Raw genomic sequence first — 27,788 nt, 5'->3', positions numbered from 1 at the left:
CCCTGGAGTCTTTGTGCTTTCTCGCTTCGCAGGCTTCTATAAATCGTGGCTGTACCTGGACTGTGGTCGTGCCTCCTGCTATGGCCTTGCTGACACCAACTGCTACTACCATTATTATTATTATTAGTCACATTACTATTACTATTACCTGTACCATTACGCATATTAGCTTTGCTTCCACCCTGAAGCCCTTTTTGCTTTCTCGCCTTGCAGGTTTCCATGAATCGTTGTGGTACCTGGACCGTGGCCGTGCCTCCTGCTGTGACCCGGCTGACACCCACTGCTACTTCGATTATTATTATTAGTCACATTACTATTACTATTCCCTATTTCATAATTATAATTCTACTATAATAATTGCTGTTGTTATTATAAGTAGTGTTAATTTTTTCCCTTCGTTACTCTGCTTACTACTCTTATTATATGAATCATTTATGTCATATACATTGAATATGTTGTAACTCTGTTATGCTGTTCATTCTGTACACATGACATCTATTACATTCTGTCCATCCTGGGAGAGCTATGAAGTCTGATTGATATTAATGTACATCGGTTTTGTTAATAAAGATTTAAAAGTATATAAATATATAAAAACAGCCACAAGCCAACATTTTCCTCACATTAAGAATGTTCTTCAAAGAAATACATGTTTGTGTTTAAGGATCTAATAAATGATAAACTGTCAGATTCAAATTATATTTTTAATTATTGTTTAAATGGAAACAAGTGCACCATGGAGATGCAGGATAATACAGACCTACAGTTCTGTTGTGCTGTTGTTTGAGCCAGGTGAAAATGAAGTTCTTGACATATTCCAAATAACCTAAAGTAGATTTTAGGTTAGTCTTAATAAAGAGAAATTAACATTTCCAACATAATTATCCATCTTAGAATTATTTTGATGTCAAAATGAATCCACGTAACGTCAGCATCTTCTTTATAAACATCCCAGTACGCAACATTTATTTCCTCTGTCTCATGTCCTTGCTGTCCTTTTTTAATCAACAAATAGTATTAATACAAAATTTAGGAAAACAGATTTTCTCCTCTTTACAAAACAAATCACAGCCATGTTCCACAGACTTTATTTCAGCCGACTCAGGACAGAATCTTGATGCAAACTTCTTTACAACACTGTTCCCTTCTTTGAAAACAAAAAACAAACACAACAAAATTTATGTACAAAAATATGTAAAAAAGAACATACACAAAGACACAAGACAAAAAAAAAACAGTATCAATGCTTTTTTGTGAAGGGCTTTTATAAATAGGGACAGTATTTATCTGAGCTTTAGTTTGCTTAACTATGCTGTGAGTATTTAGTTCATGATAAAACAATCGTGCTATCATGATTTTGTTCATTCGATAAGAAGCCAGTAGCATCACTCTGAGTTCATCCATGACACTGTGCGCCATCTCAGGCTGGACGACTTCCCCTCAATAATGTTTCACGTGAATAATGGGGCTCATTGCCTCCATGCAGTGCAAAAAGGGAAACAAATGTCAAACAAACATCAAACAGAAAACCAGTAATTCAGTCTCATTGCAAATAAAAATGCTAAAAAAAAATCTCTCACCAGGAGAACTCTTTCCATTTTCATTGTAGTTTCAATAGAGTAACATTTCCAATACTGTATTTTTTGTTTTTACCACGTCCAATTTTTTTCTGAATCAAATCGTAGCAATGATTGGCTAATACAATCATTTAAGCAGACAAGTTGCCTGAAAAAAGCAGTCCAGCAAAACTAGCCAAACACCAACATACATTTCATGTCAACAAAATGTAATCAAATGTTTCAAAAGGACACATACGTTCTTCACTTTGATGGACGAGTTCAATTGTGTTATTAAATGATTCAGGAACTGAATACTAATATCGACAACACTATCCTTCATTTTTTTTTTTTAACAAAAACAATTCATGAACCAATATGTAATATATGTTACCGTTATTAAATGTAAGCCGGTCGACTCACAGACAAGGCAAGAAGTGAAGGCAGATGAGCAGAAGCACAAATAAACGTGTAACAGAGCAGGTGAATGAATATGCAAACACATACTCAGGAGTCTGTTCAACATAAACATGTAACCAAGAAGCCTGCCATATACTGAGTTACAATTATAAATCACTCATATCGACGAGGATATAAAAACCATCTCACAAGCAACTTTTACTTTTTTTTACCTGCGCTAAGCTGACAATCAAATTCTTGCACATTATGCTGACCCAAATTTTTGTTCTCTTTTTGCAATTTTGATTGTCACGTTTTTGGGATATAAAGCACATGTTGGTTCCATAGAGAGCGGCTGTAATTTTAACACCTCTGTTGGTCAGTGAGAAGAATTTTGGCGACAGTCCAGCTTCAGTCTTTTTTTAGGAGACTGACTATTGAATGTGCTCATATCTCTTTAGTGATCACAGACAGGATGCGACATTGTATTTGTTGATACGTAAAGCAGTTGTAGTGCATTCTAGAGACAGCTGGCTTGGTCATGTGAAGCACTGAAATACAGTTCAGCAATACATAATACAATAAAAGACACTTAATTCATTATACAGTGTATGTACAACTCTGTTCAAAATGCTCACGTTAACCGACTCTTATCATAACTCTTCTGGACTTTGTTTTTGCCTTTCAGCTTTAAAAAATATTTATCGTATACCAAACACTTTACAGATTTATCCCATCTCTTCTATCTCTGTCCTCTTTAAATAATATTGTTGCTCCCCTACATAGCCATAGTGGTGAGGTGCTGATGCCCTAGCAGCCCCTTGCGTCCTGCTCCTGCCCCCGGGTGCCCCCCTCCGTTGCCATGGCCACAGTATTCTTGCAGGTTCTGACGCAAAGTGACCAGTGCGGAGCCCAGACAGGCACGATTCGGAGCCAAGACACCCCCCGGCAGCTGGAAGAGGACAGTGGCAACCCCAGCCATGCCGTCATCTGTGGGCTCCAGGGTGATGGGACCTACCTTAAAGGTGGAGTAAGAAAAGCCCATGAGCTGAGAGAGGAAGGGGTCGGAGCGGCAAAAGTGCTGGTAGCCGCTGTACGTGGATGGGTGGTGATGGTGTGAGGCCGGGGTGCCAGACGTGGTGCTGGCATAGTGGTGGGTGTTCAAGTAGTGCAGCGGCAGGTGCTGGCCACCGTTGCCCCCTCCACCCAGGGTGAGGTGATGGTGGTGGTGGGCTGTGGGTCCGGAGCCCGAGTCATGTTTGTAGGAGACGCCTCCTGCCCTGCCCCTCTGGCCCACCACCACTCCACCTAACTTGCTTGTGCGTGCGTGAGCAAGCGATACGGTGCTGCCCCCCACCCCTCCGCCAGCTGAGGGCAGGTAGATGAGCTGAGGCTCCTCTGGCTCAAAGTATATGGTGAGTTTAGCGAAGGGCCTCGATGCCATCTTGGTCATCTCCTGGATGTGGCGACGCTGCTCCCGACGGAAGTCCAGGAACTGCTTAACCTTCCACAGGAGGACGCAGACGGACAGGAAGAGGAAAAAGCAGGAGAAGAAGACAGAAAAGAAGACAAAAAGGTCGATGTGGGCTTGGTCTTGTCGTAAAAACAACAGGCCCTGGGATTCTCCCTGTCTCTCATCTGTTCCCACACCTCTCAGAGCGATGTAGAAGCGGCTGGATTTCAGGGAGTGCACTTCGTGGGGGAAGGTGATGACCACGCGATCTCGAACACCTCGGACTATCATCACCGTCTGTGGTTTCCACACGGTGATGTAAGTGATGAGTCCTTCTGCCCGGTCCTCTGTAATTTCCCTCTCTGCCCCTGGGACTTTTGCTTGCAGCTGCAGTGGGTTATGGGAGAGCACGGGACCCCCGAGGCTGGAGGAGGCATTGGCAAACACCTTTATGGGGGACGGAGGTGAATCCTTATCTGCACCAGTCGTTGTGCCCCGAGTCACCGATTCCTCCTCGATCCTGATGGTGTGGATCCCTGTGAATCGGTCTACATCCACAATGAAGATGTCATGAGAGTTGGACACATACACCTCCACCTCGCCAAAGGTAACGTCGATGGTGACTCGAATGTCGACATTGGTGAACTTTGGCTGCGCAGAAAAAAACACAGTGCGCCCCTTGGGCAGGTTGCGGATGGTGGGATCGTGGAAGCAGTTGGTCTGGGACGTGGGGTCAAAGCAGCACTCTGTGTCCACGTTGAACTGACGGTAGCACTGACGCCCATTCACTGGTGTGCCATTGAAGGAGTCCTTGCACTTGGCACACTGAATAGAAGAGCACAACAAATGTAATTTGAGCAAACACGGCAATGAATAGGACAGGGCCCCAAACTTATTTCTCATTTCAAAATATTGCTTTATCAACGCAGAGAAAGAAAAACAATGATTATATTATGACAAAGGCCACCGTCTGTGTGTAGAAGTGAAACCCTTTTTCCATATTTGATGTGCATACCTAGTGCTGGTTGATATGACGATAAATATCATCAAAAATATACAACAATGTCTAGCGTTCTTGCTTTTCTATATTTTTCTATCATAAAAAACATCTGTAGCAGAATTGCATAACGCCAATATTTAAGTCACTTGAAAGGCGCTTTACGTTCTAATCCTTGCATGCGGGAGTCAAGCTAGCCAACGTCAAAACAAGAAAAGTTTGTTTCTTGATGGGGGATGCTTCTTTCGTTTGGCTGTGGTTTGGCTCATGCCGGTCCCCACTACAGGCATATTTTGAGTGCAAGCTAATTGTTTTCATTAACCGGCACAACGTGGCTTTTTCCTTATGCTTACATTCCACTATGATTTAACGAACAGTCGTTTTTAGTAATTTTACATTTGCTGTACCCTTTATCTAAACACGCCTGTTTATATAAGATAAAGGGTAGACCTGTGTTCATTATTTTTTTCTCTCTATAAATTCACTTGAATCCATTTTGTTCATTTTGCTCTTAAGTTCTTGATAAAATGAGAAAATACTCAGTACACTGTATTTGTTAAGTATTTCCCTCACACAGGACGAAATAAAAATATGCCTTACCATGTGGTTATTTCATATAGACTTTGTATTTATTGAATAACCAGAAAAAATGCTATATTGTGATATATATTGTATACCTAGATATCTAATGACCTACTGTATATCAGGACAAAAGATTTTGGCCTCATCGCCGGCCATATGCATACCTGTTGCCTGTAGCAGTCTTTCCGGTCACTCTGAGGGCTGCTGAGACAGGAGGAGGTCTCTGTGTTGTTTTGGCAGGGGCATCCTGTACCATCGTGTTCATTACACGTGTCTGCATGGCCATTACACTGACATCTGCAATGAAAAGGATAAAATCAAAACATTAAAAGGGAGAAAGGCCTAAATACCAAGTGTTTACTTTTTACTCAGTCTGTTTCCTCTATAAGCATTTTTGCTGATTGTATTTTTTGCAACATTTGCAAATCCTATTTATGTACCCTATAGGTATGGGGAAATTTCCATCTAGTTACTAGCATTTTGTTTTACTGAAAGAACAGATAGTAAAAGAAGAATGAATATTTAGCAGTACAATGTTGATGCAGATTATATCTGAAAGCTCTGGCATTGTGTCTGTGTGTACAGTTCCAAAACAAGCAGTATGAAGGCTTTTTTTAAACATTTAAAAGCCTAAAATATAAATGTAATGCTTTGTAATGTTGGTCAAAGCATGGGAATCAAAATGACTGCTTAGCACAACACATTACTCACTTATCACACTTCCCCTGCAGCAGGAAGAAGCCACTGAGGCAGCTCTCACACTTGTCCCCCACGCTGTTGTTCTGGCAATTCACACAGACAGCATTCTCTTCTGTGGGACCCTCAGACACCCAGTTATGAATCTAATGAAGGGACAAAGAGAGATGGACCTCAGAAAAGAACGTGGACAGTGCCCAAGAGTAAGCCCATTACTGGTGTATTTATTTTTACATATCAAGAGAAGGCCACAAGGACTACAGACACTCACGCTGTTGGGGTCCAGGGGGAAGAGGCGTGGGTTCTCAAGGGCCTTCTTATGTTCGTCTCCCGATAAACACACAGCACTGTTTCCTCTGCAAAACTCCCGACATGGACGACAAGTGCCACCCCCCTTGGCAGAGCCCACGAACAGAGGCTTACACTTCTCACAGTGTTTACCCTGGAAATGGAGGGGGGGGGGAGAGAGAGATAAATCATCAGCAGTGGAAACGGAAAAACTGTGTCTGCAATATATACATGTGTTTTACTATAAGCACTTACTATGGTGTTATTGTGGCACTCAAGGCAAACATCTGGTTCGCTGACCCCAGCGCAGTTGCTGTGTTTGTTGCAGCTGCACTGAGAGGAGCAGTTATCCCCAACAAACCCGAAGTGACACTGGCAAACTCCTGGAGAAATGCATGTCCCGTTCACACAGCCTTGTGCACACACTGGCTCACACTGACCAGAGACACTTGGGAGGAGAAAAAACAAAATGAGAAGATTTTGGTTGATATACATTAACTATGAAAGGCAATAGAGTATTTTTTAACTATCCTTGTGTATTAGGTGCCTGAGTCATAATTGCTAACTCCCAATCTTACCTGCTAAGTATGTAACCCTGTTTGCAGGTGCAGTGATAACCCTGGGGTTGGTCGTGGCAGTCCTGGGTGGTGTTACAGTGGTGATGGCCATTGGCACACTCGTCCTCCTCTGGACAGTGAAGGAAGGACCAGCTGCTGTTTATCAGGGGGCAAACACCCTCACTCACACCTGGGAGACAAGAATGGAAGAATGTGAGTGAAATATAGATTGATTAGGTGGAATAAAAAGGTTCAACGGGCTGGTTACACTTTTGTATGCACAACTTATTGAACGCCTGAACTGAAGATATTTCTCACCATCAAGACCTCCTTGTAGGCAGCGTCCGGCCCCATTGCCCACCCGAGTAGCACACCAACCGCACTGAGGCCTGGCAATGCACTGGGAGCACTGGGTGAGCTGGGAGCAATGGGGAGAGCAAGAGTCCCCCCCAGAGAGTAGACGGCCGCACTGGCCCGCCTCACAACGCAGGGGCACAAAAGAAGGACTCATGCACTAGAAGAAAAAAGGGAGACAGATTAACTGAATATGAATGCATTCAATTAAAAAACGCACAAAATACTCTGTGAAGCTCAAGCCGGGCGGGCTTACCTGCTGCAGAGCCATGCTCCACACACAGTGCTGCCAGCCCCCATCAGAGCCCCTGGAGCCTAGACAGAGGCTGCAGTTACTGAGACTGTGGCAGGGTGGAGGGCATGGCATAGGGGGAGAAGACTCCACCTGCATGGGTGAGACGTTGAGCAGGGCGTAGCTGAAACACGTCCAGTCGTAGGTGGGGTTCACACTCAGGATGCGCCTTGTCTCACCTGGAGAAATCAAAACACAAACAACTTTGGAGCACTTCATGGGGAAAAAAAAATGCCATAAATATGAATTACCAAATGATAGCTGAAACCAAACAAGCTCAGTTATTTTAGCTCCACAATTATTATCAAAATAATAATTCATCCATAATCCACTAGGTGTAATGATCATAATAAATCAATCACACATCTATTTTCAGCTTAAGACTGAAAATTAAAAAAGAGCCTTGAGATCTTCCAACACTATTGCCCTACCTGTGCGCTTGAACTGGCGGGTCCACATGCATTTTCCAGAAGCAGTACACTTGGGGCAGTCAGAGGCTTCACAGCTGGTCTCAGTGCAGTTGCTGGACAGGAAGATCTCTCTCTGGTTGATCCGACAGTCATGTTCAGACGTACAGCTAACAGAGCTGCTGATACAGGCCCCCTCTGGACAGTTTGTGCACCACTTACACTGCAGAGCAGGCTGGGAAATTCAGTAAGGAACAGATTTTAGTTGAAAGAAAGCAGTTATCTCGCCTGAAGCTACTGACTGTGTTACAGAAAGGGTCTTATATGTTACCTGTGTTGTACTCGAGAATGTTTTAGGGTGTCTGGCGAGGCATTCACTGCAGGTCTTCAGTCTGCGACACTGGTCCGGCTGACGAGGGGTCGGAGAACAGGGACTCTGGCCAGTGAAGCAACCCATTCTGGTGGAGAGGGAGGGAGAGAGATGTAAGTTTGACGCATCTTATTTAGTAGCTGCACATAAAGTGTCTTGCAGTAGTATTCTCCCACATGCCTTTTGGCAAACTCCAAACATATTTTCTTATTTTGTTCTTCAAGCAATGGCTTTTTTCTGGCCACTCTTCCATAAAGCCCAGCTCTGTGAAGTAAACGGCTTTAAGTGGTCTTTTGGAGAGATACTTCAATCTTCGCTGTGGAGCTTTCCAGCTCCTTCAGGGTTAAAGCCTCTTTGTTGCCTCTCTGATTAATGCTCTCCTCGTCTGCTCCATGAGTATTGATCCTCTGTTGGCAGGTTTGTTGTGGTGCCATATTCTTCCCATTTTGTAATAATGGATTTAATGTTGCTCCGTTTGATCATGTGACACTTAGATTACAAAGAGGTGGACTTTATTTAACAAATTTTGTGACTTCTGAGGGTAATTGGTCGCAAGAGATTTTATTTAACAGCTTCATAGCAAAGCTGGAGCACGCAACACTTTTCAGTTTTTAAATTTGTAATTTTTTTTTATTTCACGTCACCAATTTTGACTATTTTGTGTATGTCCATTACATTAAATCCACATAAAAAACTATTTAAATTTCAGGTTGTAAAGCAACAAAATAAGAAAACACCAAGGGGGAGAAATGCTTTTGCAATGCACTGTAACTTCAAACTCAAAAACAAAGTGCTATTTATTTAGATTTGCTTTAAGCCAATGCATCACCTCTCAGCAGTATCAGAAGAAGCACAGGATCCTCTACACCAGACGCAGCTGCCTGTAGTGGTGTTGCAGGCCTCTGGTGTTGGCAGCAGGGCACAGGGGTCAGAGGGCACAGACAGGGTTAAGAGTCGGCCCAGCGTGACACCGTTGAAGCCTCCTGATAGGAAGAGACGGCCGCCCCAGCTTGTCATGGCAAGAGACACTGAACGATTTACTGGATCTCCGATAACTGAGACTGAAGGAAAGAGATAAAAAGTGGTTACGGTTATTGTATGGTAAGTTATGATTTGAACATCATTGAATCTTCAGAAAGACATTAAGATGGTCACCTGGTTGTATCCAGGTGTTACAGTTGATCTGGTACAGAGACACTGAGTTACTGTAGTCTTCTGTTTCTGTACGTCCCCCGACAATGACCATGGTGTCTTTGATCATGGCTGCAGCGTGGAAGAAATGGGACAGCGGCTGCACAGCAAAGAGATGATACAGCAAGAATTGATAAGTTATCTATATGCAGTAGACTAATAAATGCTGGGCTTGTCTTATTTACTGGCCTGTAATAGGAGGATAGATACTAGATGAGGTTGGCCTCTTACCTTATTGCCCTGTGAGGGGACCAGCAGAGACCAGGTGAGATTGGGGTAGTACAGACTGTAGAGCTCGCCTGAGGGCTCCACGGTCTCCACGTGAAAGCGGTAGCCTCCAAAAACATAGATGGCATCAGTCTGCTCATGGTAGACTGCTGAGTGGCCATATAAACCTGTTTGAAGAACGCATAAGGCAAAACAGGGTTTGAGCACATTTTCAAAATGAAATACTGAATTGCTCTATGGGCTTGACTAATAAATCACCATGTTTGTACTTATATAAGTGGTGCATCAGTTAATAAGTCATTGACTGAATAAGAACTATGTTATAACCCATGAAAAAAGGCCTCAAAAACCTGTAGGTGGTGTGCCAGTGTGGGGGGCAATGGTCCAGTTTCCAGTGTGAAGGCTGAACTCTAGCAGATGGTGGTTGAAGCCGTTGTCGGGAGAGTAACCTCCAATCAACAGCACAGAGGAGTCTCTGCGTACGGTTAAGGTGTGACCCGCCATCGGGGGCATTAGTGAGCTCTGTCGGAGAAGGAAGAACATTTTATTTGCTTGTTGTTAAAACACACTTCAGCTTTTATAGATATTTTGCATTTCAACGATGAGCCTTACCTTGAGTTCCCTCCAGACTAAACTGCTGAGATTGAGACTCCAGGTATCCGTGGCAATACCGTTTTGAGTGACACCGCCCGTCACCAACATGAAGTCGTGACTCGTGCCAGACTCGTGACTGGTCAGCAGTGCAGAGGCGTGGTGATAGCGGGGGCTAGGAGTCGAGCCTTCTTCTACAGAACTTGTCAACATTTGGGTCCAACGGCGCTCTGACACAGAATACCTAAACAAACCAGGGACGAAATGTATTATTGTGCACGTATAGACAGTACATGTGCTATATACAAACAGTATAAAGTTTCATGACATTAAACGGCCCTTACCTATAGACATTTCCCAGAATGCCCTCAGACAGAGAGAGTCCTCCATACATCCAGAGGTTGCCCTGTGGTCCAGACACCAGAGTGTGTCCCATCCTGTGGAGGAACCTGTGTGCCTGGTTCTGTGGAGCAACAGCACATATGAACAGTTGTCTGTCTATGCTGAGTCATGAATGGTGCAGATTCATTTCATTTAACGGTTTATTATTTTGTTCCTACCACTGTCAGTTGTGTGTCCAGCAGTGTTTCCCAGACCAGGCTGTTGGAGTCCCAAGAAGCAGAGCAGTCTGATCCGGCCCAGCGTTCTGAGCACACACAAACTCCCAGAGACTGAGATAAACAAAATACATCAATAAGCAATTTAGGGAAATTTGTAACATGACTATCAGTACCAAAATACATTATTTTACAGCTGAAGATTATTAGGAATATATCACAACAAATCAAATGGCATGAGTATAGTATTTCAGTTTATGGTATTTGAATGCTAAACGGCAAATTTTGGAAACAATTTTCTTTCTTTATTAATTAATTCGCAAATACATATATTCCCATAAAAAAGTGGTTAAAGTGCAACATTAAAAATAAACCCAAATGTAAACTTAGAACTTAAAATATAAATTGTCATAACTCTTACTATATTACAAGCTCCTCTTCCTTCTGTAATTCCACAATCCTGGGGGCACATGGGCCGGTCACAGTGGGGTCCACCGTATCCCTTAGGACACTGACAGAGCCCCCCTTGGCACTGGGCTCCACCTGGACATGCAGGTGATCCCTCTTCACCCTCATCAGAGCTCTGGTGACAACGCCTCACCCAGAAAGATGCATTGAAGCCTTGAGGTTTGTTTGATGAGACGTTGGCCTCAAAGTAGACGGAGATCACGCCTGGTAGTAAAGGAGAAAAGACAATGTAGTGAAAGTGACATGGTGAATGTCACTACTACTGTGTTTTTAATTCCCACTATATCTCGATTACTTCAAATTATTAGATTCAGGTTGACGGTAAAAGGACTTCCCTATTGCCCTTAGGTGACGTAAAATGCTTGGTAGTTAGTGGTTAATGTGTTTAAAGGGATGTGTGGTAGCACACAAGTGGCATTTAATAGGACAAATTTTGCTGTGCACACGTAATGGACTTGTGTCAAAGCAGATTTCTTCAGACAAAATGTTGTTGTTTTTTACCGAATTAATATATAGATGGATACCTGAGGTGGCCTCAACAGTGATCGGTTGAGTCCTTGTGGTGCCACAAAATGCCCCAATCAGGTTGTGATCTGAATGAACAACTCCATTGGCCAGGAAACGAGGGAGGCCATCAAACACATAGACGAAGGAGCTCTGAGAAAGTCAAAACATATAGATGTAAGGGAAACAGTTATACAGGGAAGATACTGATAATGCTACAGCAGAGCTAACGCGTTCATTTGATTGGATGTTTGATCAGGTCATGTTTGTACTCACTTTACAGTAGGTATGGGAGTCTGGGTGTAGAGTGAGGGCTACAGGGGGACACGGCTGTCTGGGAAGACAAGGTGCCAGGTTCTCTGTCACAGACAGGACCCACAGGCAATGAGAAAGTCCTCCTCTCCCCTCTGTGCCACTTCGCCATCCCAGAGAAGAGGAGAGAGGCATGGCGGAGGAGGAGGTGGAGGAGAGCAGCACGGAGCGGCCCTGGCACTGGCGGTAGCATGTGCCGTTGTTTCTTTTGGAAAGAGAAAGATGAGTCATGATGAAATAATCTGAACATACAAAAATCATCCACCGTTTCTTTCTTCTTTTATCAATATCTTATTCTAATCTCCACTACTTCATTTCAAATGTTTTCAATCAGTTCAGACAAAAGGAAATGAAAGTTTGCAATACACTCAAGGTGTAAGATGTAGTTCTCCTTACCTGGGGTCTCCATAGTAACCAGGCAGGCAGGACTCGCAGTGTGGTCCCTGAGTGTTGTGGGTGCAGTAGCACTGGCCCGTCTGGTTGTGACAGTAACCTCGGGCAGGGTCGCCGTGGCCGTTACACTCACACTGGAGACAGCCGCCGCCACCGGCCAGGGCTGATCCAAAGCTGCCCGGTCGGCAGTGCTCACAGTGGGGTCCTATAGTCCAATCTGAAAGACAAGAGAAAGCATTTAGCAGAGCGAATTTCAACAAAAATTTGATTATGATTTTACTCAATAAATTTGGGTGGTTCAGTAATGACTGAGAACAATCTATTGAAATAATAAATATATAGTAAGTTCTCACCCTGGCATTCGTCACAGATCCCTGGTGCAGTTATACAGGTGGAGTGGAAGTTGCAGCCACAGTCCACGTCACATTCAACTCCACTGAGAACCAGGGTTGCTGGGTCAGACGTCCAGCCGAGGGAACACTCACACTCAAACCGTGGGCTGCCACTACACTGGCCCTCACGACACTCATTGTAGCACCTGTGGAGATGGAAAAAATTATGGTGGGGTCAAAATGTCCTTTCACCAAACCAAAAATAATCCTGATGACTGAATGGTAAAGGTGATGAAGAGTTTTAGATTAAGAGAGTTGTTGGATGAATCAACAGAGGAACACATCTTACGTCTGGTTGCAGTGCAGAGTGCCATCCCCTGTGTATCCTCTCTCACAGTGGCACTCATAAGATGTGGGAGTGTTGATGCAGGTGGCGAAGGGGTGACAGTTGTGGAGACCAAGCCGGCATTCCTCCACATCAGGGCAGGAGGGGTAGGACCAGATCGCATCTTGCTCTTCGTCCTCCAAGTGCTCCAGCTCCATCTCCATTTCCAGGGGCGCGGCGGGGCCGAGGTCTGGGGCTCAGGGCTGGAAGAGCAGGACAGGAAGTAGTGAAGTTGGGACAGGTATACTATATCCATCTTTACATCCACCCACTAAGTTATGGCTCTATGTAGAAGTTCTGTTTTAGTTTGGCAAACGTTCTAAGAAATGTTAGGGTTTCAGAAAGCAAAACCCAGCAATCATTAAGAAACAAAAAGCAATTCAACTATCTATTTTTCAAATTGATATAACTGATAACAATGTGACATGTTTTCTTTCAATACATAGATGGGGACTGGATTTGATTTATTGAAGAGTCTTGCATTTGCATTTTCTCATTTTTAACTTGGAGTAATCGAATTGTGAAATGCAAGTAAAGGACCATGACAAATACATTTAAAACTGTGAGACACACTTGATCCACAATATTGAAAAAGTATAAAATTACCCATATAGCAAAAGCCCTTGTCATACGATTACTGCAGCAAATCATGAAAGTATAAAATAGATGTCTTTACTTTGCAGCCCGAGCTTCAGCCACAGCCACACTGCAGTTATACACCGAGGGGTCGTCCATTCCAGCCCAGTCTCCCCTCAAACATCTAAAAAGATGATTGGAAAACATGGAATATACACATGAAAATCTCAATAAAAACAATGACTAATAACATATCAGCAGTTCAATTTGATAGCAGGGATTTATTATAATAGTCATTCAAATCAGGTGTGTTGCCCCTGAATATACTTACTCTGTACAGTATTTGTCAGTTATATGTTTGGCATACTTACTTTCCAATTGTGGGATTGTTGTAGTCACCACACCAGCCGCACTGGAATGTTCTCAGGCAGTCTGTGCACGTGTTCAAAGCTGAACATTGTTTACACTGGGGAACCGAATGAACACTAAAAAAGGTAAGAGAATAAGGATTGAGAATATAAGATTATTGATTTAAAGTCCATTGCAACTCATTTACTGACAAAATGTGATTGCAATGAAAAAATTACATTTAAATATTGTCAAGTGATGTTATCGTACAGCACTAAGTTGAAATCTGAAAACAGGAAAGCAGCTAACTGTATGTGCAACTGCAAATAGTAATTATGAGTAGCAACATTCAGCTGAAAATAAAAACAAAAAGAGTTTTCAAAATGTGTTCATTTACCTGTCGTACCAGTCCCTGCACTCTCCATACGGGTATTTTGTGAGGTAGGCAGCGAAATAGAAGCAAGCCTGGGCCGACTCACACCACGCACACTGGCTGGAGTTAGAGAGGCATTCCCCACACGTCTTTCTCCTTTGCAAGACAAAAATATGTCCAGAGAGGGGAGGACAAATAGATGAGCTATAGTTTCTTGTTGAAAACATTTATGTTCTGCATTTAAGTGTGTTAATAATTTAGTTTTTCAACTCACTGGTTGCAGACTTTGGGACACCCCCCTGGGTCACGTATGGATCCATCTAGTCTTCCCCGTCGACTGCACTGGTAGTCGCCTTTCTTGCTGGAGTTTATCTGCCACTCGCAAAAAGGGTCCTGTGGGCCAAAGTCAGCTTAGCATGAGTGAGGAATACAGCAGCTCCAAAATAAGCTAAATAACTGCTAATAATGATAATAATGATAGTATTAGTAATAATAAATCAGCTGCATAGTGACACTCTAAGTTAAAATGAGTTGTTATCTGTGATTTACCTGAGTACAAGCGGAGCAGTCTCTATACTCTTCACATAAGGTGCAGTGCTGGGGTGCCAACAGCAGATGGCGCTGACCTTCTTCAATGCCTTCCCCCTTCTCTCTCTCGGGGCAGGGCTCGAGGTCTGGGCTGTCCCGCAGGAGGCAGCGGGACAAAGACGGGCACCAGCCACAAGACTGGTCGGACAGACAGGCCAGACAGGACATGTATGCTGAGCAGGAACCGGAGCGGTAAGGCTCCAGGAAGAGGAAGGAAATCTCCTAAAGGGAAAGCAAGGAATGGAGAAAAGAGGATACGAGTTCAACTTTTGTATCAGTACTGAATGAAACTCGTTATGCAAAATAATGGCAGAAATTAAATGTGAAAAGACCACCAATTCAGGTTTTTTTTCCCTTTCAATGCTTATACAGGTTCATATTTTTGAGACAAATTTAGCCATGCCAGTACTCACACTCCCTCCAGGCAATGTCCTGTTCCATATCAGGGCCATCTCACTGGTCTGTCCTGAGCCCGAGTTGTTCAGGTAACCCTCGGCCTGAACAAGGTAATGGTTGCCCCTGGTCAGGTTAGAGAACAGTCTACTTCCATCTGTGCGAGCCAGCAGCTTCAACTCCTTCTCCTGCTGGGCTGCCCAACGACCCACCACCTCCTGCTCAGACAGTTTTAAAGATGTATGGAGAATAAGATAGAAAGAACAAGAGGACAAGAGTTAAGTGGAGGCTTCGGAATTAAATTAGCATTCCAGAAATGTACATAATGTAAGGCTGCGACTTTAAATTAAAAAAGGTACATCATTATAATCTACTGCAATATTTGGCAAAACCTTGTCAAATGACATACCTACATCTACTTTACTTGCTGTCAAGTAAGGTCATTGCAATTTCTAACAAGCAGGCACATAAAGGTTTATTATTTGGCCTACACTGATTACTACTGTTGGGATGCCTTCATTCCAATAGTCACAATGTTATTCAACAAGGAAACAAGAGCAAATCACTACATTATGTCTTGTGAAAATAACATTACAAGACAGTTGTTTTATCTAAAACAACTAATCCTGTCAATACGTTCCAATTTCAGGTGACCAATTTGTTTTAAAATCATTCATTGAATAAAAACATTGTGTTGACATGCACTTTCCCTCACCAGTTGACTGGAGTTTGGCCCCGAAGCCATTCGAGCCTCAAAGTGGAGCCTCTGGATGCGAGCCCACATGGAGACAGTCTCAGTGGGAGCGGTTGCAGGTGGAGGGGCCCCCCACAACGGGTGGATAAAGCCCCTGAACTGTAGGGCTACGTCCATTTCTGTGGTGGGGCTAAGGATGATGGTGGTGCTGCGGAGGATGGACACCTGGCGGAGAGGTGAGGAGGATGGAGGAGAGTGGAGGATGGATGGAAGTGGAAATACATCAACAGAAGCACTATTCTCTACAAACTGCTCCACAAGTTTGACAAACTACTTGAAAAAGGAATCTATGAGCGTAATAAAACAGAGAGCGGAAAAGAACAAAAAAAGAGACGTGAGCATTGCATTTAAGCCAAGAGCACAAGGTAGTAATAACCAATAAAGGAGAAACAATCATAATGTTGAAGTTGGAGATCTGCAGTCAAGTCAACGTGTCAAAGCAATGTTGGAGGAAGGAAGGAGGGATAAGTGTAAGCAGAGAGGGAAGTAGTTACAACCACAACTAGCACAGTTAGCACTTTGGACTCCGTACCTTGTCAGGCTGGGAGTCGTTGCGGGGGTGCTGGAAGGTGAGCAGGTGCAGTCCCGGGACATAGTTCTCGGTGCGACAGGAGTGGAGGGAGGTTAGGAAAAGGGTACGCTCCCCCCACCAGCCGTACGCCCCTGAGATCTGGTCCACACGGCACGCACTTCGCTCTGTGAGAGCGAGAGGGAGAGGTCAGCACACAAAGAACACATCTGACCTCCTAAAATCTCATTATACAGCCATTTCCTAAAGTGTTCTACTGTACTAAAACGAGTCTGATCCGTGACTTTTGTGTGACACGTGTTCAAAAAGAGTAAAACGACATGTCCTCACTGCACCAAAGGAAGTACGCGATTGGACAGGCAAGTCAAATTATGGTCTGAGTAGCTTGTCCAATCTCAGCTGGGTGTAGTGACGTCACTGTGCTCAATCTCTGAAACACGTCCAACAAAAGTCCCTCCCATGTCTGAGCCCTTCTCTTTTGCCCTCCTTCCTCCCTCCCTGGGTCTCACCTGACACTGGCAGGCAGGACTCATTCTGAACACACCAGCCAAATTCACCAGGGGCACGGGCCAGAGAAGCAGGAGTGCCACTGAACACCAGACAGGACTGGCAATCAGACAGGAAGCGAGCCAGGCCCAGGCAACCCGTACTGCCACACTGTGAAGACAAAATATTTTCTATCAGCTACATTCAAAGTGAAAGAAATGTTTGAGTGTCTCACCATGGGGGAATGGATAAAACAGTAATATAGTTTACTCTACAACAAAAAAAACAGTCAAAAATAGAGTCACAAAGATGTGCTGAGAGAAGTGTTACCGGATTGGTGGGCTGGTACTCTCTACAGCGGCCTTCACACCAGCTGCACTCGGGGTTCTTAAGGCACATACTTTCATCTAGGGCCTCAGCACAAACGGCATCCTATAAAAGGCAACACACACACAGTTTCACAACAATTTAATTATCCCTAGATGTTCAACACAAGTTTTTATGCCTTTCTCCCATCAGTCTTCTCAATGATATGACTTCCATTCATGATTTACGACACTTTCACTCACCCTGTCACCTTGATCGCTACTGACAAACAGCGGAACTTTGTAAGCCACCAGGTCTCCAAGGGCAACCCCACTGTAACCCCCAGCAACAAGCAGCACTCGTCCCTCCATCACAGCAGCAACATGCGAGTAACGCCCCCTCACAGGATCCCCTCCTGAAAAAAATAGTGTTTAGTAGTTAATGCATGTGAAGATGCTTTAGCAACAACCACCAAGAAACAAGCTGTGGATCAAAATTGGACTGCGATCATGTGTCTACAGAAACTCACTGAGCGACCATCTCTCCCCTGCAGACACCCACTGGTGACAGCCCAGATGGTAAAAGAAGATCTCCTCATCATAGCACTTCTCCTCTTGGTAATGAATATGTACATTCCCCCCTGCAAGAGAAAGGCAGGAAGATATGGATAAATATACACAGAACGGCACTAATTAACGTGAATTATAGTTGCTTCGTTTCCTGATGCTTACCGTAGACAACCATGTAGTTCCCAATGACAGTGGCTGAGTGGAAAGCCCTCTCTCTGGGGCCGGTTGCTGGGAAACGGGAACGGAAAGATGTCCAAAAACGTCTGTCCACGTGGAACACGTCGGTGTTGTTCACTCTCACACTAAACCTAGGAAAAATAAAAAACAAGAGTTCAAATAATATACAGCAAGAGTACTATCTATAAAGATGCTGTATATGTTTTTATTCACTTGCTAGATTTTTCTCAAAATGTCGCATATTTCTACCTTTGCTATTCCTATCTTTCTTATCTCTTGTATTTTTATTTGGAGTGCTGATGTGAACAAGTCTTCCTACAGGAATCGTGTTTTATCTTATCTAATCTAACAGGAAATGAATTTACAATTCACTTGATGTGAAAAGGAATGAACAGAGTGTCACATGTGCAATCCCCAGACGCAAACTGTTCCCTTTCCTCATTAAAATTCACAAATAGAAAACAGTGTACAAAATGTTCATACTGGATGTGTATGTGTTACTGTATCCAGTATGCTAAAGCACAGGAGGGTGTGTACCTGGCAGTGGTAGGCCTGTGGCCTCCGTAGACCAGCAGTGTCCTGGACGGGCTGTGAAACACCATTGAATGGCCAGCAGTGGCCGGGGGCTTCCCACCTGTGGGCTGAACCGTTTCCCATCGTCCAGAGCCATGCAGGCCGAACCGATACAGAGAAGAAGAAAACATATCATCCTCAGTGCGACCTGGGAAATAATGACAGAGAAAAAGGAGAGATGCTGCTAAATTATCATTTATTTCTCAAGGGATTTATGTATGCCGAGCCAAACACAGACTTCCAAGTGAAAATATCATGTTAAACCCACCTCCAAATACATAGAGATGATTTTCTACGACAGCTGAAGCGTGATTGGCCAGTTTAGGAGACCCACGCGAATGTGAAAAGCCATGCTGTTGCCAGTCATCTTGAAGTGGCCGGTAGATCCAGACATCACTGGCCAGGGAGCCGTTGGCTAGCTCTCCTCCAAAGATAACCATATTACCCATCCACTCTACCGCTGTGTGCGAATGACGAGCCACCTGACAACATAGTAGAGGCAAACAGTGCAGGCAGGAAGTGAATGAAAGGGAAATGTAAAATAATAAATCAGCGTAATTACATTGAAGTTGACTATGTCTGGATGTAAACAAAAAATGAGAGAGAAGAGGAAATCGGAGTAAATATTAACATGCACTGCAATAATCTGATTATTATGAAACCTTCAGTCATCAGATTTCTGCCTCTTCAACCTTATCTGGCATATTTTCAGTGAATTTGTCATATGATGCTGTTGTCTGGGGAGTGCTTGTTCCAGTGTATATAGACTGAGAAAACAGGGAGACAGGCTCAATCGCGAAAAACATGTGCAATTGTATCTGGATTTTACAAATGATCAACTGTTTAGCTGTGGAAACCAACTTTGTGAACATTTAGACTTGAATTTGGATTACATTTAAAGGATCAATTTACTGCAGAAAGCTGATAGTAAACGTGTCGCTTGCATGGAAACACAGCGTATGAGGTGCAAGAGCAGGAGGAAGCAAAAACTGTGTGTGTTTATCCACAAATCACTTACAGGAGAATGACCATAAGACCTGCTTTCCCATTGGTTGGATGTGAAGTTATATTTGATCAAGTCACCGAGGGCTCTATTCAGGTCAAACCCTGGGGGGAAAGAAGTAATAATTATTATATATAAACTGATTTCATTCATCATCTAAACACCATAAAATACGATAGAAGGGTAAAAGTCAATGTGGGACTGCAGCTCAAACAAAAGGGGTGGATGATGGGTTTGTTCACTAAATATTAAAAATGTGTGTATATTAAGAACATGTCAAACTCACCACCAAACAAGTACATGGCTCCAGTGGTGGACAGATACACGCCGGCAGAACCCGTCCTGTGCGGTGTGTAAGGGTTTCCCTCACTCACGCGCCACCACTGCCCTGCCCCACTGTCGTTATGGAAACCAAGCATGCAGCTGTGACCCAGGAAGCCTGGGTTACACAGACAGCGCTCTCCTTTCTGAGACAAAACAAGGATGAGCAAGAATAGTTTAAGACCAGTCATCAGTGTTTTAACGAACTGCACATCTGACAGACATGACTACGGCTTATTCAGGGAAGGATGAGTGACCCTTTCGTTGAAGACTGGTTGCTTTGTGTGTTCATTAAACCCTACCCATCCATACTCTTACCTTGTCACACTGGCCATTCACAGAACAAGCCTGGGAGCACAGAGGGGTTGTACAAGCTGGTCCTCCCCAACCCTGATGGCAATTGCATTTTGATGTAGCGGAATCACAGCGGCCATGACCGCCACAGGCTCCAGGACACACAGAGAAGGTGTAAGTCGCATTGAAGCCCAGTAGGTTGTAATTAGCATCGCTGAAGAGATGAAGTAGCATCTGGAACAAGAAAATTAAATAACGGACATAAAGTGAATATTGGCAATAGTTATAACGCTTTAGTTTCTTTTGTTGTGTCTTAAATGGTTACCTTGCCAGACTTGGCTTCAATGGGTTGAGGCAGAGTGTTGCCACTCAGGCTGGCAAGGAGAGGGCTCTGGTAGGAGTCTCCATCATACACAAAAAGGTAATCATAGGTACACTCTGTGTCCATGAAGTTGAAATTTAAGACAATGCGGTGACTGTTGCTGGGAGCTGGAAGATATGAAAAGATGGGGAATTATCAGTGAGATTAACTGGCCGTCTATTGACTGCAAGTTATTTGCACAGGACAATATCTTGGCTCATTATACCTTTGATAAGCCACTCGCAGTTCCCATTGACAGAGTAGTTTCTTGGTCCATCTGTGACGTAGCCTGGAGGCCCCCTCAACACCTGCCTGTGGCCCTTGCAGTCCCCTGCCTGGCACACAGGTGACTCAGCCAACAGCAGAACCACCAGGATGAAGAAGACAGGGAGGGGGGAGGCCATCACCGGCACCGCCTTAATGACGAGAGGCAAAGGGGGAAAGAGAATAATTTGGTCTGGGGTCTTGACAAGACAATTTCACCACAAATGTGAAGCAGAATCATGCAGCCAATATGGACACAAACTTGTACATTTTAGTCGGATACCACACAAGACAAATAAAGGAGCTGTCTATGGAAAAACCAAGAGTCATGTAGCCTGGCGGTCCCACCAACATCTTCATGTGACCCTTGCAGTGCCATGTCTGTTTCAATAATTTACTTTTAGTGACATGATTCCAGTCTCAGTCTACATGACCCTTCTGTAAACTGCAATGCCATTGGCACAGCAGAATCAAAACAGACCTAAAAAAGGAGTCAAAACTACTACATTACCAGAAGAACACTGATTCTGATGAAGCTAAGCCCCACTGCACCTTTCTCACAAACATAACAGTAACATTACATGAAGTTTTTCCACAAATGTGAGTCAGCTTTATATGCAAAGGTTGCTATCCACACACACAGTGTTTGCTCACTGAGTTCATTAACATTACATCCATGCTAGCTACAGAAAAAAAACAACTCAGCAACAAGGGGGCTCTGCGCAGGCTACCACAACAAAGCTAACCCAGAGGGATGCTAGGCTAAGAGAGCTAGCTGAGTACCGTTAGCTAATGTTGCATACTCACCAGTGCCCGTCTTTTTGGCCTCATGATCATTTACATTTTCGGTGACCTCCTTTTAACGTGAGCTACCACATGAGCAGACGTGTGGCTGGTGAGCGTTCACAGCTGACAGCTAGCCGAGTTAGCTTAGTAGCTAGCGTCGCTGCAGAGGGCAGCTAGCTACAACACACTGCGCTATGCTAGGTTAGCTCCTCCGCTAGCGGCTCGGCTAAATCCAGATGCGCAATCATCAGTGGCTGCAAATCTACCTTTGTTTTAAGAGTAATTCATTATTGTGTAATAATGAAATTGTGTTTTTTAAACTTGGTCGTTGCACTAGTAGGAAATGCAAAAACAACGGATCCTTTTAGCGGCTTCGATCCGATCCCTGCGGTCCATGTCGGGGACAGATGCCCGTTGTTTTGATGTTCATGGTCGGCTAACAGAGACGACTTACCGGTGGTTGCCAACACAAAATACAGCGCCGCCACCTAGTGGACAGATGAGGAACAACGTGTACACATCTGGACATAAATACATGGACAGTTACAGTACCAGTCAAAAGTTTGGACACACCTTCTCATACAATGGTTTTCTTTATTTTTATTTTTTATTTTTTTCTACATTGTAGATTAATATTGAAGACATCCAAACAATACACTGTGCAATTATAGCTATAATAGTTTTTCTGTCTGTACATATAATATTTCAGTTATTGTGGATTCTTGCACTATAACCTATGCTGCTGTAATCCTGTAAATGTCCCCGCTGCGGGACTAATAAAGGATTATCTTATTTTATCTTAAACTATGAAGGAACGCATATGGAATTATGTGGTAAACAAACAAACAAATGCTCAACAAACCAGAATATGTTTTATATTTTAGATTCTTCAAAGTAGTTGAATGAGAAGGTGTGTCCAAACGTTTGACTGGTACTGTATGTTGTAACCATAAATACATGAGGTTAAATTGTAACTTCAAATGTAAGATTCTCTGACAAAGTTTGTTACATCAATTACCTCCATGCAATCTATCTTAAAGCCCCAAGTGCAACATTAACTTTATTTGTTATTAGCTATGAACCGTTTATTTGGTTCTAATTAATGAAACAAAAACAAAAAATCAAATTTTAATGTTTTTTAATTGAACAAGTGTTTATATGGTGACAACAAATTTCAGCATATACAGATTCAGAGCATTAGTGGAAGAATCGTATTTACTGTATTGTCTAAGCGGTGTTCAGCTGAGCAGGACAACTTCAAACTTAGTGCTGAGTGATGAAATACAATAAACCTAAAACCAACAAACCCACACAGATTTAGTACATTTTAGTCCACTATATTCAAGCAGAATCAACAAAATCATATTAAAAAAGTAGGATTAATTAAAGGGCATTTCACAAGCCTAAATGCATCTCATTCAATTGAGCCCTTATAAAACGGATATTGTGTAATGAAAAATGTAAAGATCACAGAACTACCATAACAGTACTGCAATTTTAATTATAATATTCACATTACACTTTTTTTATTGACCTTTCAGATATTAAGAGCTGGATGTCCCAATATTTCTTCCTGTGCAATAATAAATCAAGAGAGGCCGTTTTATTCACCACTAAAAACTTTATCAGTGTTGGCCACCAGCATCAGATAAGCTTCCGGTCAGCTAATGCACAATTAAAAAATATTTTTGCAATTTCCTGTACACAGTCAGTGTTCACAAAGTAATCTCTCAGCTTTAACATGTGCATCATGCAGCTGCAAGATTTCTATTTAAACTTTCTTCATGACATTTTTTTTCAACATTAGTACCTTGTGCCAAACATTTAAGTTATCCCCATCATTGAAATCATTTCTTAAAACATATTTTTTGTTACGCTTTCAGTGAATGTACTGTCTTTTATAATCTTTGAGTAATCTCATTCAGCATGATCATCTATATTCTGATCGTCTCCTCAAGTTTTATTATTCAGTCTCTCTTCTCATTGCCAGATTTATTTTTTACATTGATTGGCATTTCATCTCTCTTTGACTGGTAAAGTGTTGCTAAGTTGATCTTGTTTTTAAAGACTTTTTTTATTTGAAAAAGGTTATTATTTCAATCATACATTTTTACGGTCAACTTCCATCCCTCTGCAGTATATCGGCTCATCATGACGTGTGAACAGCTATTTTTCCCGGAACCAGAGTCGTAGCCGTACTATGGAGCCCAGGGCCAAAAATAGGATACATCTTCTCATCAAACTTGTGCGTTAAAGTGACAAGGTGCTTTGCAGTTCCCCCATCCCAAAATGACACCTCTCCCTTATCTAAATTAAGCTTAACGCGGATCCTTTCAGGACGCTGCTGCACCTGCAGCTCTGTACGCTCAGGTGTTAAGACGTTGTACACCCCTTTGCTCAGTGCTATGGACCACACACCACGGCTCGTAGACACCGTGAACTTCTTTTTACGTGGCACTGACTCTTGGCAAACTCCCACAATCCACCTGGGGTTGTCACCCACAATGACATCCCATCGGTGTTTCCCAGAGGTGTAACCTTCAGCACCCAGCACAAAAACGCAGGGGTCAAAACGCTCTGGGTTGTCGGGAGCGGTCATCCGCTCTGAGCTTTCCTTCACACTGGACAGGTCAGCATTCAAGGACAGCCACGGAGAGGCTGTGTTAGGGTTCAACACCACTGGATCTGCACACAGGAAGAAACAAAACGCAATTACTTCATATCAATAACATTTGTTCTCTCACATATAATGTTAAGAGACTGAAGAATGGTCGGCTCCAACCAGAGATCATTCCCAACTCCCAGTGTAATCTACTCACTATATTTGACGTGGACCTGCATGCTCTTCCAGATCTTGAAGCTCAAAGCACCAACATGCTTGCCCATATTCAAAAGAGAGTCTTCAGGGAGTTGAGGTTCTTCACGAGTCCACTGGGCTCTAAAGCAAAGATGGCAATAAGTGACGTTAACAGGAGACGTTTGTAAATACACAAAACAAGCAGAAACCTGAATGACGCAGATCTTCATCAGAGTTGAATGAAGAAAATGTGTAATATAAAAATGATCCTCCATCCTCCATATATGATATAGGTTTTTTTTTCTTCCTATGTCGCAAATTGGGACTAGAATCTAAATGTAAATGTGCAACCCTGTTGTACAATGACAAATAACAACCTTGTTACCTTGTAAGAATGCTAATATATGGTAAATATATGGTGAAATGTCCTTCCAAGTCCTTGTGCAGTGGATATTGACACATGGTGATTTTAGAGCACACAATATTTGTGATTGTTGAAGTTACTTACTCTCTTTTTAACCTCTGGAAATTCTAAAAAATAAAAGAGAGTAACTGAGATTAGTTTTATGTTTTCATGCAAAACGAGGTACAGTCTTATGAGTCTCATAACTGGGAGGACCGGCTGCCTTCTCTTACCCGCAGGAGAGACAGATCCTCGTTGCCCATCTCTTTCTTCAGTGTATCACTGAGCTTGTTCATATCGGCAATGTCCTTTGTTGTCTTGTCAATCAGCTCCTGTAAGGCAGCAGTCTTCAGCTCCTCCTCCGAAGCCAGGGCTTTTAGACGCAGAGCTTCCTCTGTGACAAGAGCCTTGTGGAGCCTCTCAAACTCCGCCTTGATATGCTTCTCTGCCTGCAGAGCTTGATGCTGCGTTAAGAGAGGAGACAGTTTACATTTAGAGTGAACATACAAGCATGAATTAAATATGTCTCTTGTCTTGTTGGCTGAACACCACGCATTTACTGCAGAACACCATCTCTCTGTCTCAATGCGTAAGGGAAGAACTCCAAATATCAACAAGAATGCATATTCTCCACTCTCTGATTTCTAGTCAATGTCAGGGGCAAATTACTTAACGGATCCCTTAGGCGAGCACTTTCCTCCATAGAGGTCAAAAGTCAAACTGACCAAGGGGTGAGCCTGGGGTATCTGGTTCGAGGACTGTCTGAGAGCAATGGACCATTTTTGCAGCTTCTATAATAATAACCTAGTTTAATGATTATGAACAGATAAATGTAATATGACCACCGTGAGACAAGACAGTAACTTTACCTTGATGTACTCCATTGCGTTGCTGAGTTTACGTGTCGTTTTCTTGTATTTCTCCACTTTCTTTTCAAAAATCTGGACTTTGAATTCCAGTTCCCTCTGCAGGGTGAAAAAGCAGAACATGAGGTGATCAAAAGTGCAATGTTTTAGGTTTGTCCCTGATCATTTCCATTCACAGGGGAACTGAAATTGTGCACACATAAGACACATGAGTTCCTAAATTTAACTATGGCTCTGTTTCACCTGCTACTGGGGGTTTGACTCAGTTATATGGTTTACCAGAACACATTCATGGAATTGAACGGTCATTAATGTCATTAAATGTATTTGTACTTTTCCTTCTATGACAAGAAGTCACTGCCAATATTGACTATATAGTTATAACAATCCAAAAATAAACCTATAATAACTGTGTAGTTATTAGATAGTTATTATAATAGATAGATATCTGGAGTCCCAGGTCAGCAGCAAGGCTACTGGAAATTAGTAGACCTGCATTGACCCCAGATGAAGGTTTTTCATCGTTCACCAAAATGTTTATGGACACAAATGTGAACTGTAGAATTAGACTTGGTGGTATGTTGTGAAATATGTTGAATTTTTGAGAGAGAATTAGTCAGAGGTCACATGTAAGTGGAGAGGTGGTAAGGCTCGGAGGATATCGGGTAAAAACTCAAATATAGAAGCAAGTGCATGTTGGATGCACTACAGCAGTGGTTCTCAACCTTTTTTCAGTGATGTACCCCCCCTGTGAAATAGTTTTTCAGCCAAGTACCCCCTAACCAGCGCAAAGCATTTTTGGTTGAAAAAAGATGTAATCCTAAGCGCTCTGCCATCAGTGTCTGATTTATTAAACTGTCAACACTGACGATTGCATTGTTGCATTGAATTCAGTTTATGAACTTACACTTATATTTTATTGAATATTTATTAAATAACAATTGTTAAAGGATTTTTGAATGGATGCTAATTTTAAATATATATATTATTTTTGGAGTGCCTTCACGTACCCCCATTTGAGAACCACTGCACTACAGCATTAAACAGACTAAAGACCATGAAGTAAAAGTATAATTTACATTGATTACAAAAATTAAAGTATTTCAGTTTTAGTAGAACTAAATAGCCCCCCCCCCCCTGTTCAGACAAAAGCTGGAATCAAGATGTTCTTTTCTTTCCAGGTGGCATCAAGGAGTGACCATGTTGTGGACCTGCTTGGTAATAGCCCCTTTACCTTACACATGGGTGCCCCCTGCCTCAGTGACCACAGCGTGTGTGTGTTGTGCAGCGTGACACAGTCCACACACACGGGCTCCTCGTCCTTCTCGCAGTACAGCTCCAGCGGCTTCAGGTGCAGCTTACAGGTGTCCTCGCTGGCTCGTTTTCGGTTCGGCCGCCAGTTCGTCTGTCTGAGGAAGCTCTCGCAAGCGCTGCTGAGCGCCCGGTTGGCGATGCCCTGGCCCTCCTCACACGGCTCCCTGCACTCGGGACACTTCTTCTTGACCCGAAGACATTTCTGCAGACACTCGCGACAGAGGCTGTGGGTGCACGGCAGCAGCACGGGGTCCTGGAAGATGTCCTTACACACGGGACAGGTCAGGTCCTGCCGGAGAGGTATTTCTTCTGGCATTTCCTCATCCATGTCCTCTTCCATGGCTTCACGGGCCCGCTTCACTTTACTTTCGGTTTTGAAAAAAACACCCCAAACGGACGGAGACAGAGGGGGGGAAAAAAGCACCCACAGACAGAAGTCAAGGCTTCAGCAGTTTGTATACGCTCATTAAAAAAAAAAAGTGAAAGAAATAGTATTGTGCAGAGTTTTAGAAAGTAGAAACTGGTCACATCGAGTTTGTTTTTTGCGTCACCGACTCTTTCCTGTGTTTCAGTGGCAGATCTTCTTCTTCTTCTTCTTCTTCTTCTCTTCCTTCTCTTCTTTGGCATCCTTTAACTTGCATTACTGCCCCCTACTGGATTTAATCGTCCACTGTTGTTCTAGTCTATCGCAGCCTTGGAAAAAAGAGCAAATGCTCTGAAAAAAACTAAATATCCATTTTCTCCTCTCCACCGTCCATTACATCTATGATCCTGGCCTCTCATCGTCCCCTGTGG

General features: G+C 43.1%; 2 protein-coding genes across 2 annotated transcripts; both read right to left on the bottom strand.

The window, feature by feature from the left end:
* Nucleotides 1–1,072: 1,072 nt before the first annotated feature.
* On the bottom strand, nt 1,073–22,042 carry megf8 (multiple EGF-like-domains 8). Its single transcript, XM_054621472.1, is given in 45 exon segments — nt 1,073–4,233; nt 5,152–5,284; nt 5,699–5,829; nt 5,955–6,125; nt 6,227–6,419; nt 6,550–6,718; nt 6,847–7,042; nt 7,139–7,353; nt 7,606–7,816; nt 7,913–8,039; nt 8,781–9,012; nt 9,107–9,242; nt 9,374–9,537; nt 9,721–9,892; nt 9,983–10,205; nt 10,306–10,424; nt 10,522–10,632; nt 10,940–11,190; nt 11,511–11,643; nt 11,767–12,007; nt 12,199–12,412; nt 12,549–12,733; nt 12,877–13,084; nt 13,087–13,115; nt 13,589–13,672; nt 13,860–13,973; nt 14,234–14,365; nt 14,484–14,602; nt 14,759–15,019; nt 15,211–15,408; nt 15,906–16,109; nt 16,477–16,640; nt 16,983–17,130; nt 17,290–17,391; nt 17,529–17,680; nt 17,795–17,905; nt 17,997–18,142; nt 18,549–18,732; nt 18,853–19,066; nt 19,603–19,691; nt 19,874–20,054; nt 20,227–20,436; nt 20,528–20,691; nt 20,790–20,979; nt 21,635–22,042. Coding segments are annotated over 45 exon segments (8,661 nt in total). The 5' UTR covers nt 21,665–22,042; the 3' UTR covers nt 1,073–2,733.
* A 699-nt stretch (nt 22,043–22,741) lies between these two features.
* Nucleotides 22,742–27,590, bottom strand: trim35-28 (tripartite motif containing 35-28). Its single transcript, XM_054621914.1, has 6 exons — nt 26,914–27,590; nt 25,683–25,778; nt 25,047–25,277; nt 24,919–24,941; nt 24,433–24,551; nt 22,742–24,298 (listed from the first exon to the last, which is right to left on the bottom strand). Exons 1-6 carry the CDS (start codon nt 27,331–27,333, stop codon nt 23,763–23,765), a joined length of 1,425 nt encoding a protein of 474 aa, XP_054477889.1. The 5' UTR covers nt 27,334–27,590; the 3' UTR covers nt 22,742–23,762.
* Nucleotides 27,591–27,788: the final 198 nt, after the last annotated feature.

The sequence above is a fragment of the Anoplopoma fimbria genome, chromosome 20 (assembly GCF_027596085.1).
Source record: "Anoplopoma fimbria isolate UVic2021 breed Golden Eagle Sablefish chromosome 20, Afim_UVic_2022, whole genome shotgun sequence".
Lineage (NCBI taxonomy): Eukaryota > Metazoa > Chordata > Actinopteri > Perciformes > Anoplopomatidae > Anoplopoma > Anoplopoma fimbria.
Note: the sequence above shows the minus strand (reverse complement) of the source record. Positions and strands in the feature narration are given on the sequence as shown.